Source organism: Tachypleus tridentatus, chromosome 12 (genome assembly GCF_004210375.1).
Source record: "Tachypleus tridentatus isolate NWPU-2018 chromosome 12, ASM421037v1, whole genome shotgun sequence".
In the NCBI taxonomy this organism is placed as follows: domain Eukaryota; kingdom Metazoa; phylum Arthropoda; class Merostomata; order Xiphosura; family Limulidae; genus Tachypleus; species Tachypleus tridentatus.
Window position 1 is genome coordinate 20,346,783 of NC_134836.1, and position 15,238 is coordinate 20,362,020.

At 33.6% G+C, this 15,238-nt stretch overlaps 1 protein-coding gene across 10 annotated transcripts in view; it reads right to left on the reverse strand.

Moving 5' to 3' along the window:
• Positions 1-5,510: 5,510 nt before the first annotated feature.
• The window catches only part of LOC143235106 (uncharacterized), a 106,924-nt gene continuing 97,196 nt past the window's right edge, over positions 5,511-15,238 (reverse strand). For 7 of the 10 annotated variants that reach the window (XM_076472917.1, XM_076472916.1, XM_076472923.1 and 4 more), the window contains 3 exons: positions 10,793-11,746; positions 8,993-9,075; positions 5,511-8,524 (listed from right to left, as the gene is read on the reverse strand). In XM_076472917.1, the coding sequence (XP_076329032.1) occupies positions 7,633-8,524; positions 8,993-9,075; positions 10,793-11,746 (1,929 nt within the window). In that variant the 3' untranslated portion in view covers positions 5,511-7,632. Of the gene's footprint in view, positions 8,541-8,992; positions 9,076-10,792; positions 11,747-15,238 lie in introns of all 10 variants that reach the window. The other 3 variants (XM_076472920.1, XM_076472921.1, XM_076472925.1) reach the window with 3 other exon arrangements.

Consider the following 15,238-nt stretch of genomic DNA (forward strand, 5'->3'; position numbering starts at 1 on the left):
ATTCATGATTAGTGAAATATTATTTTAGGCCGTGAAAAGTTGCTTCCTTTATGTGTAATTGAAAAAAAAACAAAAACAAAACACTTATAAAAGCTATAAAACACAAGATGTTAAGTCGCAAATTTGCAAGTATCTCCGAATTGTTGTTGTTGTTTTGAATTAAGCACAAAGCTACACAATGGGCTATCTGTGCTCTGCCCACGACAGGTATCGAAACCCGGATTTTAGCGTTATAAGTCCGCAGACATACCGCTGAGCCCCTGGGAGGCATCTCCGAATTGAGCATCTATACCACATTTGGTGAAGATCCATCAACAGGGGGCGAAGTAGTGGTGAAAAACAAAAAAACGCCCTAAAACAACAAAACGTAAAATGCAAAATTGAATATTTATGTGTATCCCTGCATGGACTTAATTAACCTCTATACTAATTTTGGTGAAGGTCCGGCTACACCCTGCGAAGTAGTTACATGGACATAGAACAGACAGGACTATTATATTTATATAGATACATCTCTTATTGTTAATTATTTCACTCAGTATGCAATGCTTTTTAATCTAAGATCTTAAATTTCCAGCTCCCAGAAGCACAGTGGTATGTCTGCGGACTTACAACGATAGAAACGGGATTTCGATACTCGTGGTTGGGCAGAGCAAAAATTGCTCATTGTGTTGCTTTGTGCTTAACTTCAAACGTAACTCCAAATTTCTCCTTCTCATTCCAATGGACTTTGTTTTGAGATATTTGTTATACGATTTTGTCTTAATTTATGTATGTGTTGGTTTAAAGCATTTTTATTCTGAATTATATGGGCTGAGAACGTTATATTTGAAACTATTTTGGAGATTATTCATATCGTCAAAAGACCTTTTCACCACATCTTGTCATGTTCTGTTTGACGACTGTGCATCTTCACATTAGTCCTGTAGCGTAATTTTTATTGCAAAAGACTTCACGTAACGCAGTTATTTTCAAGGCACACCATCTTCCCTGATTCCTTCACATAATCCGTCTAGTGCTCGAGAATGACGGTTTCCGATACCTGTTGCAATAATCCAATCACACAGAATCCATAGACGAGTAATTTGACTGCTACGTCTTTGTATAGAATGTCACTAATACCCATTTCATTCTCCATATGCTTGAAGTGTGCAACTCCTGAAGGGATATGTCGTGGTAGCAATTTGTCATTTTTCCAAACAGACAGAGATCTATTTGAATTACACTGCATGCTGTTGGCTGGGCTACGCAGACGGCTTTTACCACTGACCTTTGTGCTTACGAACTCTTACCTGCTACAAGACGACACACTTTGTCTATTACGACTGTGGTAAGACTTGTTGCGGGTCTCTTTATGGATGATCCTAGTACCCCAACTTGATCTGCATTCCTTTGTTTTGCAATGCCATTACGTTACATAGGATATACCTGACTTGAAAGCTCTAAACCTCTAGTCTGTACATATTTTTATGATCTAAGAACATGAATATTCCGTGTCAGGAAGGGCTGTTACACGCCCTTCCGAAAAGCAATTTTCGGAAGCATCACCCTACCTACAAAGGTCAAATAGGGTCAAAATGAATCTTCATAGAGAATTTATATCAGCTGTGCTTGTCAAGTGACTTGCATATTCAAAATCGTTTTAGTATAATGTACTCAACCCTGTGTACAGCTAATTTACTTTTGACCAGATGTTTTAATAATTACAAGTACAAAACATGAAATTAACTATTCTATTCAACACAGTATTTCTTACTTTTTATTTCTCAACAAAAATATATTTCTTAGATTCGATATTATAGAAGTATTTCCTACAGAAAATGAAACTACATATAACATAATTAAAAAGAAATTAACCCTAATTGCATCTCTAAACACAATGTTTTTGTTTTGTTATTTCTTACATCCTTGACATTCTACAGATTCTGAAGATATTCTGTGAAAACATCAACTTATCTCACATCATTTAAAACATTTCTTTCAACCAGGCCCATCATGGCTAGGTGGTTAGGTCGCTTGACGCGTAATCTGAGGGTTGCAGATTCGAATCTCCCCTCCCACCAAACATAGTTACCTTTTCGGCCGTAAGGACATTATAATGTGACGGTCAATTCCACTATTCGTTGGTGAAAGAGTAGCCCAAGAGTTGTTGGTTGGTGATAATGACTATCTGCCTTCCTTCTCGTCTTTCACTGTTAAATTAGGGATGGCTACCGCAGGTAGCCCTTGTAGCATTGCGCGAAATTCAAAAATTGAACAAACCGATCCTTCAACTAATTACATACATTCTTGTTACTGGAATATTCTTTCATTCCAAATATTCAATAAACTTATCAGTAATCTTATTTTGTAATGGGCTAACTCCCTCTCGACTTAATCGTAATTCTAACATAAACATGATGGAACTTATTAGACTTTTTGCCTTACCGATCCATACATCTTCACGAATCTCATTCCGGCCTTTTATTACATGATTACTTACTTCGTTTTTACATACAACATAGTTTTTATCACAGAGGGGACAAAAATGAATGTTCGAAGTTTTTACTTTTGTCAAAGTTCCCCATTTATCTCACTTTGAATTACGTTCTTATCCATTCTCATGAATTTTAGTCAGTGAATTATCGATAACTATATTTCCAATGTTCTCTTATCAGTAAGTGGTAATAGAAACATTATCTCGTTTTTCTAAAATTTCTCGATCTTTTAAAAAGTGATCCCAATTATCATACTTTTCATCGAATCGGAAATTCACTTACGCTGAAATGTTCAGTGTGAACAGATATATCTCTTTAAACTCTAACACCGATCTTTTAACTGTCATAGACTTTCACAAAAATTCTGCTTACACTAGTATATACTATATATATTCAGGTTTAGATATGACTCTCTTTTTTGTATTTTTTCTTCTTTTGCGTTGAGTAAACTTTAGCTAATTTTTTGTCAAACAGTTTGTGTTTTGTTCAGTTATAAGTCAAATATGTATATATATTAATATTTGTTGTTACAATTGCTAATTGCACATTCCTCATGACACTCTTCGGTTTGGTTTGTTTCAAATTTCGCGCAAAGCTAAGCGAGAGCTATCTGCGCTAGCTGTTTCTAATTTAGCAGCATAAGACTAGAGAAAAGGCAGCTAGTCACCATCACCCACCGCCAACTCTTTTACCAATGAATAGTGGGATTGACGTAACATTATAACGCACCCACGGCTGAAAGGGCGAGCATGTTTTGTGCGACGGGGATTCGAGTCCCCGGCCCTCGAATTACGAGTCGAGTGCCTTAAACATCTGGCCATGCCGGGCCGACTCTCTTCGGTGAAATAGCATTTTCATTCCGTTTTTATCAATATCGTAGCTTAGGTGAGTCAAGTGTAAGTTAGAAATCGCAAAACAAAGACTTGATATATTTCTACACATAATAGGCCTATTAATATGATCTTCATCTGTATGTATCTTAACCATTTGTGAAAGAAATTTCTTATTGATCTAGGGCTTACTACTTAAATGGAGTAACATACGGTTCATAAAAATACTATCAATCAGAGACATCGGTAGGTATTAGCACATGCCTCCTATCCTCAGAAAATCACGATCTGTATCGTAGTGAAACTCCAACATTTCTCGCGCCCATGGCTCTTAAGCACCTAGTAACGCCTCTGGTATCAATATTGCAATTAATCCCATTGCTGGGTTCCCTATGTAACGTTACTGTTTGTTTCGCCAGTTATTCAAATAAAATGTATGATAGTAATATATTCGCGGTTCTAGAATGTTGATTTAACCATTAAAATATTTTATTAAAACTTCTGTACTTGAGAATGATCGCACCATTAAGCGAAACGTCTTTCTTACCCGTTTCTTGAGAATACTTATTAACAGTGTCTAAACTCAACTGTTTTTTGTTTTTGGAATTTCGCACAAAGCTACTCGAGGGCTATCTGTGCTAGCCGTCCCTAATTTAGTAGTGTAAGACTAGAGGGAAGGCAGCTAGTCATCACCACCCACCGCCAACTCTTGGGCTACTCTTTTTACCAACGAATAGTGGGATTAACCGTGACATTATAACGCCCCCACGGCTGGGAGGGCGAGCATGTTTGGCGCGACTCGGGCGCGAACCCGCGACCCTCAGATTACGAAGTGCACGCCTTAACGCGCTAGGCCATGCCGGACCCATGTCTAAACTCAAAACGAAACTACACCGATACAGTTTGTTGTGAAAATGCACGCGCAACTTCAATAAATAAACAGAAGGGGGATGTAAATATATTTTAGTAGACATTTTGCACAACACATTAAAAATTAGGAGTTAAAAAAAAAAAATCTAATATTAGGTTGTAGAATAACAAGTCTATTTACCGATTTTATTATGTATGGTAAAGTTTAGCTTTAACTAAAGTAAAAAAAAAAAAGACAAAATTTACAGTGTTATACCTCATCGAACAAAAACAGTACGTACAAGGGTTTAACTAATATTAGGCCTCACAAGTGAATTTATAGATTTCGACGTCTGCGATTAGCGTTCTTTTTTGTGCTATTTTGGAAATCCTGTTTGTTTTGTTTTTGAATTTCGCGCAAAGCTACTCGATGGCTATCTGCGCTAATTTAGCAGTGTAAGACTAGAGAGAAGACAGCTAGTCATCACCACCCACCGCCAACTCTTGGGCTACTCTTTTACCAACGAATAGTGGGATTGACTGTTCCATCATAACGCCCCCACGGTTGGGAAGGCGAGCATGTTTTGTGTGACGGGAATTCGAACCCGCGACCCTCAGATTGCGAGTCGAGCACCCTAGCCCCTGGCCATGCCGGGTCTGGAAATCCTGTAGTTCAAGAAGCACTGATGCAATAAAGATATAAATTCGACTGCATCTGTTTTGCTAGTTATTGAAAGATAATATGTGTTAACCAGCAGTGAACAGAATCAATATATGTAAATTTAAAGTTAAATATGCGTAAATAGAGAAATATATTTTACTCTTAAAAGCGTTTATTTTTCTTCAACAAAATATTTCCATTTAACTTGCCTCAAACTTCATTACCTAACATGTTTTTAGATCTCAGCTTGAATTATTTAGTTATCAGTATAATTAAAATAATACCTAGGCCATTTGTAGTTTGAATTATGATTCATAAATTGTTGGATGATTTAACAGGTTTCGTGGACAAAGTTAAAAACAAAGCGTCTACACTTGACTGGCAAACATTAGTATTTAAATACGTTGGGATAATTCATGTTGATAAATCACAAGATTTAAACTTTTTTAAAGGTAAACAAACTCAAAGAGAAAATAACTACTTCATTTATACTATATGTTTATCCGAAGTCTCTCTCGTCTTTTTCTTTAAAGAAATATATATATTTTTTCTGTTGTATGTCTTGTATGCGGACGGGATAGAGTGTTATAAATTTAACTTTCCTTTCTGGAGGTAAAGTAGCAGGATGTTGACGCTATTTAATAGTGCGTAAAAATAAATTACTAAACTACAGAACACAATAAATACAAATTATTCCAGGATAAGATATACTATTTATTGAGCAAACTCAATTTTAACGAAACAAAGGCTTTTACCTTTTTTTTTTTTAATATTTCCATAGAAGGGATTAAGGTACTATGTTATATTTGTATATACACACATATAATGGGATCATTTCATGAATAAAGTATCAGTTTTACCCACTACATGTACATTCATTCTTGCAAATTTTTGGCCACCCATATCTTTATTTTTTTACAATACTTTCATATACCTGCAATAGCTACAATATAATTAGATAAATAGCTGAAAGTTGTCAATATCAACAAAATGTTTACAAAATTAATAATTTGTGTCCCCTTTTCTGTTATCCAGAAATAACAGAATCTTTGCATTATTTTGCATGACAAGAAATATTCCACTACAAACAATATGATCAAATATTTCAGATTACTAAAACTACTGTACAATAAATTTTACTTGGTCAAGAGCTCAACAAACTGGCACTGCAATAGAAAAACTAGTAACTTCAATAGAGAGAGAAAAATAATTGCAAATTTATGAAGACTGTGACTGAAAACAACACAAAAAAGCACCTGTTATAGTTTTTGTGACAGAGCATCTCTCATACTTTTCACACAGTTTTTAAGCAGGCAGGTTCCTATTTCTATGACACCAGCCACGTTTCTACACACACTTTCTGATCTGAAGTTTAAAAAATAACATAAGTAACCAGAGAAAGAGAAACTCTTAATTATGCATTAGACTTTAAAAGACTGTGCAATGGCTATTTTTGTTTTGTGAATACTGTGCTTCCAAATATGTATTACAGAAATCAGCATTAATGACAACTTGAACAACACATTAAAAAAAAATCAAATCTTAAAGGTGTTCTAATAGAATAACAATTACAGGACATGATCTACTACTTTTGTTTGAATACAGAATCAGACCAAGAACCTTTCACAACTTGATCATACAATACACAAACATATACTTCTATTCCAATATTATATTCAAGGTCTTATCCTGCTCTTTGTTCACAAGTATCTAAATACAAATGCAACACTTATACAGATCATAACTTCCATGTCATTTTTTCCATACAAGTTGAATGCTACATCACTAAAAAACTCAATAAAACAAAACATTACTTCACAATCTTATAGTTATTGATTTTAAAAAAGCAGCCCCCTCATAAGTTTGCTAGTGTTACAGATTTGTAACTACCAACTTTTGATAAATATTAATTCCTTCCTACAAATATTTATTCTACCTCTTCATATTTGAAATTGTGACTATTGGAATTGAGGAACATATTTTGAAACAAAAAAAAAAAAAGTTCTAAATGAGGAGGGGGCAAACATTATTTGTAGCAGAGCTCTTTTTAAATCTAGTTACACCAAGGTTAGTGGCTGTAAACAAACAAATTAAGCTGACCAAATATAATTTTGTTGTTTACATTTAATGACTCTTTACTGGTTTTAGATCAAAATATTCTGATACTTTAAATACACACTTTCGTGAACTTATGTCCAATGAAACGTTACAACAAAAACAAGTCTTGCTTAAAATTAAATCTGAAGTACCTAACATAAATTTAACATATATAAACATTTCTAGGTATTTTGACATATATATCTATAAGAAGGAACATAAAAAAATATTTTGTTATCCAATACTCTGAGGTTACATTTGATTTTCCTCCAAACCAGGGAGTCTACAAAAAAGCCAAAAGTAATTAATTTCATAATCTAGTACATCAAATGCTGTTTCCAGCCTAAACTTTCATTACAACTTTGAACATTTATATATGAAAATATTTTACATATAATGTTAAATCAGTCATTAAACAAAAACAGATCATTTTTATGTAAACAAATACTAGATGTGACAATAAACACTTATTAGAATAAAATCTGAGGAACTAACAAACAATTATATAATAATACCAAGAAGATACATCCATTGACAGCAGCAATCAAAAATTAATCCCACATTGATATAAGGTCACCATGGTAAAATCTATTATTATGCAAATCAAAACATGTTTTCTAATGAATACACACACAACAAATTAAGATACTAATGAAACCAAAGGCACCATTTTTAATTCTTCCAAAATCTCTTGCACATCAATTGGTTTAATAATATTTTAATGGTAAGAAGTATTCATTGCATTGAAAGCTTGATTGGATGAAATGAATGAAGCATTTGTTGTTGTCAATGGTATGGCATCCATGTATTGGTTATAATTCACATGTGAGGAAGAAATGTCAGTATGACGTGGTAAAACATCACTGCCTTGATGGTGAACACGTCGATATAACAGAGGTGATGAAAGGGGTGTTGTCATTGGAGACATGGCACAACTAGGGGAAGTGCTTCCATAACCAGTCCCACTACTTTCACCCATTCTTTCTCTCTGTTTTTGTTTCATCTGATTCAGAGTCATCTTTGATTCAGTGCTAGTAGGAATACTACTTAGATTGCTTGGCCCAGCACATGCCACTAAATCTAACAGAGACTTTGCAAAATTTCCAGATGAGGGTTTAGACGATGGGAAACTCTGGTTTTCTGGAAGGTCTGTTGAGTAAGTGTGCTGCAGATATTCTGAATCATCAGTAAAGCATGTTCTTGAGTGTGAGGGTGCACTGCCAGAACCAAACCATCCAAAGTGTGGCCTGGTGTTCATAATAGGTACTGGAGCACTACTGCCATAAGGAGGCTGAAATGGTTCAATGTACGAGTTTCCCAGGGAATGAAATGACCCTGGTGATGGGCTTAACTGTAGATCTGTAGGTCGAGATGCAGAAAATCCATGTACACTTTGGAAGTGTGTTTTGTGCTGAAACTCTTCGGGACTTGATCTTATGTCATAATTTAATCCACTACCAGGCTGATATCTCACACCAGTTACAGAAGTTAGTGTGTGACTGCCATTATGTCTGTGACCATCTGCACTTGAAGGTCTACTCCTTATACGTCTAAAAGCAGCTAATTCAAGCTGGTGCTTTTTATTCAATTCTTCTCTTTCTTTCTTTTGTCTAAATCAAATACAATCTCAATGAGAAAAAAAAATGTTAAGCCATTAAACAGAAGAACGTAAACCAAAGATGAAATAGAGCTTAATTTACAAAATAGATCTCTCTAATTAATGACATATCAAAAGTGTGCATTTAAAACAAAAAACACAATATGTAAAGCAGGAAAAGATGGAATACATTTAACTGATCGGAACATATTAAATTTCACTAGTTGTTTACATCTGTTTATTCAACTAACTCAACTGAAGTATTTTTTATAAAGATAAATGGATAACAAATGAAACTGGACCAATAAACTTAAGTCAACAGGATACTTAGTTTTAATTATTAAAAAAAAAAGAAGCATATATGTATATATTTAGTGACATTACCAAATACAATTAACAGTTTAAAAAGCAAGTTTTTCTAAATATTTCTTCCAGAATGTATCCTACACGTGATAATACTACATCTAGAGTTCAACCATACCTTTCTAACAAGTATAAATACTCATCGCTGGAGTCATCATCCTCAAAGTCAGAATCTTGTCGGTCATCATTTGCTAAAGCACTCTAAGGCAGAAAACAAATTGTGAGAATGTGCCAAAAGATACTGTAAGATACATTTAAGTTTACAGTTGAATTCTTTTAATGATAACAAGAATGTATATATGCTGTAATTTACATATATCATTTGCATATGTTTAAGCCTATTGTTAAGCCATTTAACAAATTTCAGAGCATCAGCTTTACACACAAACAAAGGGTTATAAAAATACAGAAATTTACCTATATAATGAACATTATAAAATGTATCTTCTTCCACAAATTACAGTCAATTCAAATATAAAACATACTAGTATTTTTTCAAAATTATATTAAATACAACAATATTTGGATAGTCTCCTGTAAAGTCAAGTAACAGTTGATACCAGTAGTTCATAAACTTATGTTCAAAGCTGAGATGTTTTATTGGAAAATGGTGCTATTTAATAATACTAACACGTTCTTTTACAGCCAAGAAATATGCACAACTGGCTAATACTGGTTCTTAAAAAAACACTACTTGATAATATCACACTAGATAGTTCAATAACAAGATTTTCCAATAAAGTAAATCACTAAGAAACTGTCACTTATAAGAATCTACTGACTAGCAGTAAATTTCAGCTTGTTATTAAGGCTAGTGATAACATTAGAAGATGTACAAATTTATAGAGCAGCAGAGAAGCAGCAGCAACGAAGAGGAAAGACAGTATATTTACTGCTTAACAGCAGCAATGAGAATAGTGAATTTATAGAAATAAGTACACTTCAAACAGAAACACTGATTTTTGCATACCACAGACACAAACTATGAATGACCTTGGTAAACGAAATTCAAATTTTTGCTAGTATTTATTTAACTTAACATGTAGGAACTAAATTTTAAAAGATTAACTTGTATAATAAGTCATATTAGAAGATGATTATAAAGAAAACCTCACACTCAAGGTGATTACAACTTAAAAACCACTTGATTTAGAACAAAATTTCATCAAAGGCATCTTATTAAAAGCAGGTTTCATTCAAAAAAATTCTGAACATTATACAATTTATTTTAAAACCAGATTATGTTACACATCTAAACAGCTTCATTTCTAATTTCTCTCTCTCTTTAAAATTTTAGAAAATTAGCAATGGGAATAACATGTTTGTCAGTATGTTACAAAAGTTGGAATATGTCAAAGGTGTTTCTACAAACTGTTATACAAGTTCAGTATGCTTCTCACCATTCTTAATGAGGCCTTATAAAGTTACTGCAGTTATCTATTCCAGACAGATTTCATTGATACTGCATTACCTTGAATACTGACATGTATTTTAATTACATCACTGATCACATAATACTGAAATAACAAGAAATTAAATATAGCCAATGAAAAGAAAAAGTAATTTAGGTTATGTAGTATAATATGAGTTTTGAAACTCCAATTTGGAGTTTCCTAAATAAAATTTACAAATTTCATTGTGCATTTGATGAGGTTTTGCTACCCTTAGGATAACACTTTCTTTGTTTTAAATACCGGGTTTTTCTTTATAACCACCCTGCATTCACATCATAAATTCAACTCAAAATAACTACCAAGTTTTAAAGAACTCAGAAAAACACACAAGAGAGAAAATACATTTTCATACAATATTATTATACTTGTAGAAACAAACTATATAAAGCAGCAAAGAGCAAAGGCAAAGAAAAGAATGTTGGAAGTTTCCAGCCAGGGTTAGTTTCACATATTAGTTGGCTTACCAAAAACTTTCCCAACGAAACACTGCGCCCAAGTTCAAGCATGTTTTTCTTGCGTACTGGGGTAGACACATCATTCATACTCGGGCTCTTGGACAAATCTGATACACTACTGACCCTAAGAATGTTGTTAAGTTTTTTGTTAACACTAAAAGGATGGTGAATAACAGAAGATCTGATAACCCCAGAAGTTTTAATATCATCTACTTCTCTACTATTTTCCAAAAAATTAAGAGATGTTTCACTTTTTGTTTTATACAAGTTAGTTATGTTTGGAACCCTACTTTGTTTTGGAGTATTAACAGCAACATTTCTATAGAAGACCTTGTTAGTTTGGGTTTCAGCATCTTTTAAGTGTAATGTATGTGACTTTAAATTAGTATGAAAAGGATTTAGTACAACATGGTTATCATGTGCATAGGGAATAGGGGAAAAAGCCATGCAAGTTGACAATTCATTTATTTTTTGTGGTACAGGAGACTCAAAACCTTCACTCTGTAGGCTTGAGGGTAAGTTATACAGGTGAGGATGACCACTTCTGGTGCTTCCCATTATCTTTGCAAGGGCCATTTCTAAAGTTCTAGGAACATTATCTCCAGTATGGTGTTTCTTTAAGTTGTACACAGTTTCTATGGAAGGGAAGGTTGCATAACCACCCAACATCCCTGTGATGCTGTTATCTGAGCTTGGGGAATCACATGCTAAATGCTCAATACTTGCTAAAACAGATCTATATGGACTGGTAGAAAAAGTGTCTGGAGAACCTATCAAACCTATGTTCTGATTGAATTTACTATCTCCTGATACAATGTCTGTAACTTTAGGGACAACTGAAACTGGGAAACAATCTTTTGAAACAGCCGAGTCACTCTGAGAACGATGTTCACGAACGAATGGAAAGTGATTTAAAGGGAATTTTGTGTCTGGGAAAGTTCCAGCTCCACTGCAGTCAGGGTCCTGATGATTATGTTAATAAAATAAAAACAAAAAATCATAACCAAAAACATAAATTATAACAAAACAACTAAAGTAGAAACAAACAATAACAACTTAAAGCAATTAGGCTTTAAATCAAGCAGACCACTCAATGCTGTTGACTTAAAATATACTACAAGATTAATATTTAGATACATGTAACACAAAGATAATTGTTACGTATCATAAAACATTATAGCTTGTTATAATGTTTATTCTCTAATGTTCCACAGTATAAAATTGAGGTTTTAATGATGAATTAATACAATCCATTATTTCAAACTGTTAGAAATAACACTGAAAGGTTAATCACAAGGCAAAGTGACTAATAATTAGAATGAAGCAGCTTTGGAAACTTGATAACAAATCAATATCCATAACTGGTGTGATGTCCAGTTGGAGTATGACATCTCTCTCTCATGCAGCGTTGTTATAAAAGTACATGATCAAGCTATGTGTTATTGTTGAAACTTACTATTTCTCATAGAAGTTTAAAAAAACTTACAAATGCTTATAAAAAAAGGAAATTATAACAATTTGCTTATCAAATTATAGTCAAAATCTAAAATTACATTGAAGGGGAATGTTTAGTCTTCTGCTGGTAAAATTCACATACATTAACAATTTTGCATGGTACAACCTTTTCCAGGGTTACATTCAAAATTTAAGTAAACACTTTATTATCAATGTATTCAAATAAACTTGACATCTAATCATACCTAATAAATCAATTTTGAATATTATGTAAATATTCAGTTATTCATTTGATAAGTAAATGTTTAAAAAACAAAACAAAAACCTTCCCTAGTAGACGATATGTGACATTTACTTTCGATGTTTTCTCTCTTCTCTAATTTATTTACCACCTCTCTGAGAAGTATGGAATTTATAATATAGATATTGCTGTGGCAAAGTATAACTTTTACAGCCTCCAATCTTACATGCTGTAAACTAGAAAATGAGATCCACTTTTCACATCCTCTTTTTCAAAAATTCCTCCAAATACTTCTTTCTGATATTTAATACTACACTGTTTATAACCAATAGTAAGCCAAAGTTTTAATCTATCACATATTATATTAGTTGTTAGTTGTTTTCTGTACAAAACATTGTCTATTTCAGTGTTCAGTTTCAACTTTTTTTTTCTCATGGGAACCATACTGACAGGCTTAGCTGAATTTTCACTCAACCTCATAGTTAGAAAGCCAAACAAATGACATTGTCTGCTTTTTCTATGTTATTATAGTGTTTTTATGTGTATTATTTAATTAAATAAAAACTTCAGTGTATTAGTATCATTAGTATAAAAAAAGATTTAAGTTTCATAGAGAATCAACAGCAAAGAGAAAGAAGACCCAGGTACAATCATGTGAAAAAGTTAGGACACCCTATGAACGCCTGTGTATATTTGTAACATTTTTGGATATACAGATATTTAATCTCAATTTTAACAATACTGAGAGATTATAGGAATATAACTAAACAATTAAAACTGAAGAAAAGACTTTTCAAGATCTTCTGTAAATGTAATTCTACAAAAATGCATATTCTAACTGAGGAAAAAGTTTAGACGCCCCCACATTTATTCCCACTTAAAATGGCTCAACTCACACACAGGTGTATCACACCAGGTGAACATGATTAAGATCGTTACTCAGTGTTTTGAATGAGGCTTGTCCTATTTAAACATTTAGTTTGATGTGCTCTGACTGTTAAAGTGAGAGTGAACACCATGGTGAGAGCAAAAGAGCTGTCTGAGGCCTTCAGAAAGAAAACTGTAGCAGCTTATGAGTCTGGTAAGGGATTTAAGGGATCCCAAAAGAATTTGAAATTAGCCATTCCACTGTCCGGAAAATAGTCAACAAGTGCCAACATGCCCAGGTCTGGTCGTCCAAGCAAGTTCACCTTGAGAGCAGACTGCAAGATGCTAAAAGAGGTCTCCAAAAACCCTAAAATGTCATCACGGGACTTACAGCAGGCTCTGGCTACTGTTGATGTGAAAGTGCATGCCTCTACAGTCAGAAAGAGACTGCACAAGTTTAACTTGCATGGGAGGTGTGCAAGGAGGAAACCTTTGCTCTCTAAGAGAAACATCAAAGCCAGACTGAAGTTTGCCAGAGTGAATGTAGACAAAGGAATAATGTTCTTTGGACAGATGAATCCAACTTTGAATTATTTGGACACGGGAACAGAGGACATGTTTGGTGTAAATCAAATACAGCATTCCAGGAAAAGAACCTCATACCAACTGTGAAGTATGGAGATGGAAGTGTCATGGTTTGGGGCTGCTTTGCTGCAGCAGGACCTGGACAGCTCACAATCATAAGGTGCTTAAGGAACATGTGAGTCCATTTGTAAGAAAATTAAAGCTGAAGTGGAACTGGACCCTGCAACATGACAATGACCCAAAACATACCAGTAAATCCACCAAGGACTGGCTGAAAACTAAGAAATGGAGAGTCCTGGAATGGCAGAGTCAAAGCCCAGATCTTAATCCCAATGAGATGCTGTGGGGTGACTTGAAATGGGCTGTACATGCAAGAAACCCCTCAAACATCTCAAAGCTGACAGAATTCTGCATTGAGAAGTGGGGCAAACTTTCTTCAGACCAATGTCAGAGACTGGTAGATGGCTACAAGAAGTGTCTCACTGCAGTTATTTCAGCCAAAGGAGGTAACACTAGCTATTAGGGGGTAGGGTGTCTAACTTTTTCCTCAGTTAGAATATGCATTTTTGTAGAATAACATTTACAGAAGATCTTGAAAAGTCTTTTCTTCAGTTTTAATTGTTTAGTTATATTCCTATAATCTCTCAGTATTGTTGAAATTGAGACTAAATATCTATATATCTACAAGAAGTGTCTCAAAATGTTACAAAGAAAAATAGCTATTACAGGCTTTCATATGCATTTTGTGTCCTAACTTGTTCACATGATTGTAAGTACTTTTTTTCTCCCTGTATTTTCTTTTTTTATAATGATAAAAGTAACTAAAATGTAAAAATGACAAGCTTATTAGGTTAGATAAGGTTAACTTGTGTAAGATAATGAAAGCCATTATTCATTAGGTATGTTTGTCAGCAGCTTACGTATTATGTAATTTACAATTCATTTGGCAAGATTAAGTTAGCTCATGGTTCAAAGGTCTATAAAACAATGAAATTAAGTATAAATAGATGAATAGTGTTATGAATTTTAAGATATTTACAGGATAAACAATTGTGGTTTCTTATTACAGTTTGCAGAAAAAAAAAATTTCTAATTTTATATGGCAATTATATGGTCAGTCAAAATGACTAACCCCCACACACAGTTATGATAGAGAATATGAGTTTTTCTGTAAAAAACAAAGAACAAACAGTTGATATTAATTTAGGAGAATTTAGATATCGTGATTAAGATTTGTAAGTTTTCAGATAAAGAAAACTGTTTTCAATCTTAACACAAAAAAACACTGTGTTCATAGCAGTCAACAC